Below are 7,567 nucleotides of genomic sequence, written 5' to 3' on the forward strand. Positions count from 1 at the left end.
TGCAACTGGAGTAAAAGTTTTATTATAGTCAATTCCTTCTTCTTGATTATAGCCTTGGACCACCAGCCTGGATTTATTTCTTATAGTATTGCCAAACTTATCAAGCTTATTTCTGAACACCCACATGGTTCCAATAACTATTCTATCTGAAGGCCGAGGAACCAGGTGCCACACATTGTTCCTCTCAAATTGATGAAGCTCCTCTTCCATACCAGCAATCCAGTCAGCATCTTTCAATGCTTCCTATCGCACCCTAGTTTCTCGCTAAAGCGGGCCTCGACGTGTGGCAACTCTTTTAAAGGGAGGTATTAAAGACAAAAGTCGCCACCTAATAATTTTTAAGGTGCATTAAGGAACCTATTTGCAAATAACTCTGTTTGACTAGTCCATGTCACCAAAGATTGGGTAAGGGCTCAAATTACCTCAAAGAGAAGGTATTAGAAACTCTTCGAGGTCCACAACTGTGGGTCCCGGCAAAATTTTAAACTATGTGGATTATGTGATTAGGCTACGCGATCGAATAAACAAAGGGAAATATAGAAGTCGAAGAGTCTTATCATAACACATGAGAATCGGTATAAATCTTTAATAATTATAAGGATATAACTACATTCGTCTATGTTAGATGACTAAGTGTAAATAATAATTATATAAAGAAAAGGGGGATCCTAAGTTTTTTTTAGCCTAAAGGATCACCCCGTGCAACATAAATAATACTTCGTAACTCCCTTAAGGTAGGGGGTTGCTCATATTATTCAGCGGGCACAGACTATTATCTCCTTCTACCCAATTACTATGTTGAAGTTGTTACTTAAAGGAGCTCTAATTCAATTCTAAACTGTACCCTATGCGTGCACTACCCGTCCCATACTTGTGGTCCAGGAGGCTTTGGACCTCTATTTTGGTGGTTCTAGACTTTACCTAGGTTGATCAAAATGATAAAGCTAATCGCTCATTCAAAATAAGTAGTACTGCAGATAATAGCAAAGAGTGGCTCATGTTAGCCTCCACACGAAACAACAAAAAACGCAAAGAAGTTACAGGCTACACAGTAGACAATTTCAAGATTTAGACGTATTTGAGTCGTTAAGTCCTAGGGGCATGATTTCTATATGATTCTGATTTCTGGTATCATACAGGCAGTACTGTAATATTTAGACTAATGCTTAGGCAGACTACATGCATTGTAAATCCTATAGGCATAATTTCTAATTGTTTGCGCAATGAAACAATCCCAGAATTATGAATTACTAGTGCTGATTTTATAGACGTGTGTCTCAAGAAGGTGACAGTATCCTATAGGCAGAATTTTTAATAGTTGATAAGTTAGGCAATGAAACAACCTTGAAAGTTTAGTATTAAAAACGTTGATCTGATAAATAATTTTTTAAGCGAGTGACAACATCCTATAGGCAGGATTTCTAACCATTGACAATCAGACTTGATTTCATAACATTGTACTCTTATAGGCATGCCATCTAGGCGAGGCAGTGTAATGAAAACAAATAGGAGTAGTTGATTAAAAGATTGGTGTCCATAGTCTTGGCATCTAGATGGGAAGTACACTAAAAGTAATAGAATCAATCGACCAATTGATTATTTGAAGTCATATAGGCATGGTATCTAGATTGACAAAAAGCATATGTCATACATCTTATAGGCATGATGTCTAAATGCACACTAGTAACATAGAATCGAGTATGGTAAATACTTGAACTAATGTGTTTGGACAGTGTGCCAGTGAGATGTGCATGATTCCTACATCCATGATTTCTACTGAAATGCAGAAATAAAGCAAGTTTAAACAAAATACAACATAAAACATGTAAACCCCCCTATAAACATGTTTCTACCCTTTCATGCGAATATTAGAATACCCCAGCCCCCTTTCATTAATCTCCCCATTATTCGTTATTACAAATTATTACAGGCCCAAATGACATAGTATAAACCTAAATATGATTGGTTATAGTATGAAACAACCAAGAACCCAATAGAACAAACACATGCCCAATGGCCTTAATCTTTACGCAACAGCAAACCCATACATCGTTTACCCTAGTAACCTGAGTTCCATACTCAAACCCAACATATATGTCCCAACAATAGGCCTAACGAATAACCTTACTTACTCAAATCAGCCATACAGGTGACAAAATGTTCATAGAATTAACTAAACACTTAGTTCTTAGAGTTGTGGCTAACAACAGCTCTAGCCAAGATATATAAACATGATCAGGTTAGATTGGGAAGCACACAAGGCAAGTTTGTGCTCGTAGTTCTAACAACAAAGTTTAAGAGTGACCTAATTGACTACGTAGGATAGTAAACCATTCCAAAGAGTTTTAATAATGAAGCATGATTTAGAGTCAACCTAGGTAACCTTAGATGAAGGTCTAACAGATTCAAGCCAGAGGCAAACAAAGCACAGTCAACACATGAAAATTTTCATCATGAAAACCCCAAGGAATAAAGTAACAGATCCAACTCACGTTCAAGCAATTGCTTAATGGAACATGGGAAAGACCCTAGCTATGCTTAACATTAATCATAATATAAGAAACATGCCGATTCTCAAAAGCAAAATAGGCTAGTATTGAACCTGATACTAGTCGGCCATATGTGAGAGGAGAGACTAGTTATGAGGTTTCCTAAGGTCTCAAACAGTGTTGAAAAGCACAGGATTGCACAAGTCCAAGCATATATTAGAACTTAAATAGCATGGAAACATGCCTTAGCTAACCAATACAACATCAAGAACTCAGTAGGTTGGGCAGGAATGAATTAACAAGGTCTGGCACATATGTATTGATTATTACAAAGATATAAGACAGAGCAAGGAACATGCATTAGTTTACAAGTAGTAGGAAAGTAGGTTTAGGCTAGTAACATGATCAGGAGTTGACTCTAGTGCAACATTAAGTTATACATGAATGACCAAACAAGAATTAAAACATGACTCACCTTATCACAAGAGTACAGAACAAAGTAAGAAGCTAAACGCATAGTAAGCAACAATAATAGGCATTACACATTAGAGCAAACAGACTTAAGAAAAATAGAATCAGGACAACAAATGGGCAAATTCGATTACTAAAAAGCATAGAGCCTCAAGAAGAACTTCAGAGTGTACAATAGCGTGTTGATTCACAAAATCTCAGAGACAGAGATATGCAAAACATGAACTCAAATTAAAAGGAACGGAATTTCAAAGGCCATAGGTACTTACCAGTTATAGATTAAGGAACAAGTAAATACGAAGAATAATTTCAGCAATACTCCAATGTCAAATAGCGAAACGAACAGTAGAACCCAGAAATCTCAGTGCGTCAGAGTTCCCAAGGGTTTCAAATGAACTCTGGGCAGTGCTCACACTAAGAAAGGTTTGATAATTGAATTCTGGTGGCCTTGGCTTTCAGCCGGCCAAAACATTGAGCCTTAGAGTAGTATAAGATTAATAAAAATAAGAGAGTAGTAGTAATTTTTCTCAATGATTCAAAGTTTGTCCCAAGGGAAAATTGGGGAGGGGGTTTATATAGTGTTGAATCAAGCAAGTAAACAAGGAAAGAAATCAAGTAAACACGAATAAAAAGAGTAAAATATCGCATGCAATCAGTAAAATAACCGAAAAGGAAGGAAAACAAACTCCAAACCCTAGTTAGGGTTTAATACTCAAAAATAGGCCAACTGGTATGAAGAATCAGGCCTTTCTTCATGTATATGGACAAAATATTATTCTCTCAATAAGTTTTCATTCACAATGTCAAAATAAGCTAAGTCTAAAATGAGAGCCTTAAGGGCTATTTATACTAGGAGGCTAAATAGTACAAGTATAGCCACCAAATATAATATAGTCTTTAACTATTGGCGAAATTGCATATGTAGCCGTCAGGGTATAAAAGTTGCCTCCAATTAGAATTCAAATTGCTCGATAGTTATCTAGATTATATCATATTATTGGAGTTCGAACTATTAAAAATCCAAAATCTAGGAATTGTTGGTGGAGTTTGAATGCACATTTTAAATTCCAAGAACAATTCCTAGAGTTTGAACCAGTAAATTTTTATACTTCAATAGTCATTCTTAGAGTTCTTTCATATTTTAAGCAGAAGTGTTTTTGTTCAAATATCATTTTTGCATTAAGAGTAGTTATTTTCCTAATACATTTAAAATAGTGACTAAATTCTAATTGCTGGCTATCACCACTAATTTTTTTTATTATTTAGCTCATCTTGAAGGGGTAAGGGCACAATTACCACTAATTAGAGATGTCTTTACTCTTTAGCCAATGCTTAATAAATTTTACCCGCCTGGACGGAAATACCCTTGCGCTAGACATGAGTGTTGTATAAATATTAAGGGCATGGTGTCCTTAACTTCAATCTCCATGATTAAGGTTGATTCCAGTCCGATATAGAGATGGTATTTTCCAAAATTGGGCAAATACCTAAGTAATACCATAAACGTGTGACCAGTATCGGAGAAACATAGATATGGTAAGCAAATAATGGTGGAATCCTATTATCAGCGGAATTAGGAGAGGGAATTAAGGAAGAGGCGGCTAGGGTTCTTCAGAAGAGAGAAGAGGAGAGTTGAGGGGATTTGGGGTGGCTGTTAGGTGGGAGATGAGGTAGGGTTTCCGGGTTTGGTTAATTAAAAGAGCTTGGGTGAGCTAGGGCCGTTGATCTTGAGAGATCAACAGTCAGAATTTAAAAGATGAACGGGGCGGGTCGTTAAAGCGGGTAAAAATCGGGTTTATTAAAGAGTCATTTGGTTTTGGGCCAGGGGGAATTGGGCTAAGATTTGGTCCGAAATTAGCCTTGTATTGGGCTGGATTTTAAATACAATAAATGAAAGAAATAATTTAATAAAATAGTTAAATAAATATAAAAAATTATTTATGCAACTTAATATATGAAGGTTATAAAAATATAAATTATTATTTTGAACTTGAATAAAATGACAAAATACAATTAATTGTAAAGTGTGGGCTAGTTTTGCAAAAAAATGTGTAAATAGCTCAAAAATGCAAAAATGTAACTATATGAAATGATGTAAAATGTTATAAAACATGCATGTAGGTATAAATAATAAATTTGAATGATTAAATCATCCCAAAATAATTTGAAGGGATACGTAATAAATATTTAAATAAATCAATTTTAAGCTTTAAAAATTATAGAAAATTCATATATGAATCCTGTAAATTAGGTAATAATGCAAGAAATAATATTTTGAAAGTATACATGACATTTATAAAAATATGAGAGCAAAATTAGCTATCAACACTTCCTTGATATGTTTTGGCTCAATTTGAGACAAGAAGGATGAGAATGCAAACATGTTTCTTGCCTTGGATCTAGTCTGAATACCAGATTCCAAATGAGTGATTACATTTTGAAGAGGATGTGCGCTCTTGTGTTTGTAGTTAGACACCTAGGTTTCGGGTTGAGGGATCAGGTTCCTCCATGTGTGACCCATCATTGACATCGATGAAAGTATGAATGCCACTTCTTTGCTCTGAATTAAGAGTGCCTAATACAACATCAACAACTCTATTGTCAGCTTCAGTTGCTGTGATGGAGGAACTAGGTTCCTCCAAATCAGTTGGAGGTTCTGCTGCATCTTATTCACTCGTCTCCTTGACTTGACTCATTAGATATGCCTTCCCATTTTCCTATATCAATAACCTCTCCAGGGACCTTTGTATAATCTCCATCTTGATCATCCTTATCATGTGAATCTTTCCCACTTGAGTGGTGAGATTCATCAAAGATCACGTGTACACTTTACTCTACACAATGAGTCCTTTTGTTGTAGACCTTGTATGCTTAAGCAGGGACTTGATCATACACATGTTAATCAAATAACTAGTAGTGTTCACTACTTCAACCCAAAAACTCTTTGGCACATCACTGTTAATCAGCATCGTCCTTGTCATATCTTTAAAAGTCCTATTTTTTTCTCCACAACAAGATTTTTTTGGGATGTTTTGGAAGCATAAAAATTATTAATAATACCATTTTCAGCACAGAATTCATCAAATTTGAAATTGTCAAAATCGGTGCCATGATCATATCTAATACTCACAACAATATAGCACATCTTCATTTGAATCTGTTTCACAAAAGCAGCAAAAACGGGAAAGGTTTCATCCTTAGTCCTGAGAAATAAAGTCCATATGAATCTGGAATAGTCATCAACAATAACGAAGATGTACTTATTTTATTCTCTGCTAGGCATCCTCATAGGTCCACACAGATCCATATGATGAAGATCCAGTGGCCTTGAGGTGCTCACTTCCTTCTTTGGTTTGAATGAGGACCTGACTTGCCTCCCTTTCTCACATGCATCACACACTTTGTGATCTTTGAACTTTGACTTTGGCAATCCACGAGTCAGGTCCTTCTTGATCAGCTTGTTCAACAAAGAAAAACTTGCATGCCCCAATCTTCTGTGCCACAGTTCAGTATCATCATCAATGTCACTCAGGCATGTAAGATCACCACCATTCAGAGAATCGAAGTCTGCAACATAAATATTTTTGAATCTTTTTGCAATCAGAACCACTTCACTAGTTATAAGATTGGTGACAATGCAAGACTTTGATAAGAACTCCACTTTATTTCCTATGTCGCAAATTTGAGAGACACTTAGAAGGCTATATTTCAACCCATTCACATAATACACATTTTCAATTGAGTGAGAGAGTGTTTTCCCAATCTTACCAACTCCTAGAATGTATCCTTTTTTGCCATTTTCAAAGGACACACTCCGACCTTGCAGTGCTTTGAGTGAAAGGAAATCATCCATTCTTCCAGTCATGTGTTTAGAGCAGCCACTATCCATGTACTATTTTTGATTGCTTCCTTTCACTACTGCCTACACAAGAAAATCAGAGATTAGACTTAGGAACCAAAACAAGTTTGGGTCCTTTGTAATGAGGGAAAGGGTGAATCAGACTTCTTTTTGTCCATGCAGGCATCACACATTTCTTTTTCAGAGAATCCGGTTTCTTAACAGTAGATACATTTTCAACAAAAAATTTGTTTTTCTGTTAGGACTGAAACATTGCTTTACATGAATCTTTAAAATGACCAGTTTTACCATAGTGAGTGCAAAGCCAGTTATCAGACACAGTAACATACTTGCTATGTGGGTTATAAGGGGCTTTTTCCTTGTGGAACCTGATTCCTTGTTTGTTCTCCCCATTACTTTTATACATTGAAGTGATTGTATTAGAGGACCAGGTCCACTTCAGAGATTTATCTAGATCATTATTAACCCTGCTTAAATCTTCCTGAAGTTGTCTATTTTTTTCAAGTTCAGCAACCAGACTCAATTTTACATTTTGAGTTCATTTTAAAGCTTAGGATGTGTCACACTTGCCACTTCCTTTCCTTTAGAGGAGTTCATGCATTTTTCCATAGAATTTTTTAAGAGGATATTTTCTTTCTTTATTTCCTCCACTGTTTCCATAAGATCCACAACTACAACCACCCAATAGTCTCTCTCATGTTCTATCTCTCCGATTTTCTCAGTAAAAGCATTTTTATCATTAATGAGA

At 35.8% G+C, this 7,567-nt stretch overlaps 1 protein-coding gene across 1 annotated transcript; it reads right to left on the reverse strand.

Annotated features, from left to right (window-relative positions):
• Window positions 1–6,225: 6,225 nt before the first annotated feature.
• On the reverse strand, window positions 6,226–6,849 carry LOC138900054 (uncharacterized mitochondrial protein AtMg00300-like). The gene has a single exon (XM_070186758.1). It carries the CDS (start codon window positions 6,847–6,849, stop codon window positions 6,226–6,228), a length of 624 nt encoding a protein of 207 aa, XP_070042859.1.
• Between the last annotated feature and the right edge of the window lie 718 nt (window positions 6,850–7,567).

This window comes from Nicotiana tomentosiformis, chromosome 10, assembly GCF_000390325.3.
Source record: "Nicotiana tomentosiformis chromosome 10, ASM39032v3, whole genome shotgun sequence".
Lineage (NCBI taxonomy): Eukaryota > Viridiplantae > Streptophyta > Magnoliopsida > Solanales > Solanaceae > Nicotiana > Nicotiana tomentosiformis.

Coding starts and splice junctions, on each gene's coding strand:
- LOC138900054 (XM_070186758.1), bottom strand. CDS start 6,849: ATGGATAGTGGCTGCTCTAAACACATGACTGGAAGAATGGATGATTTC.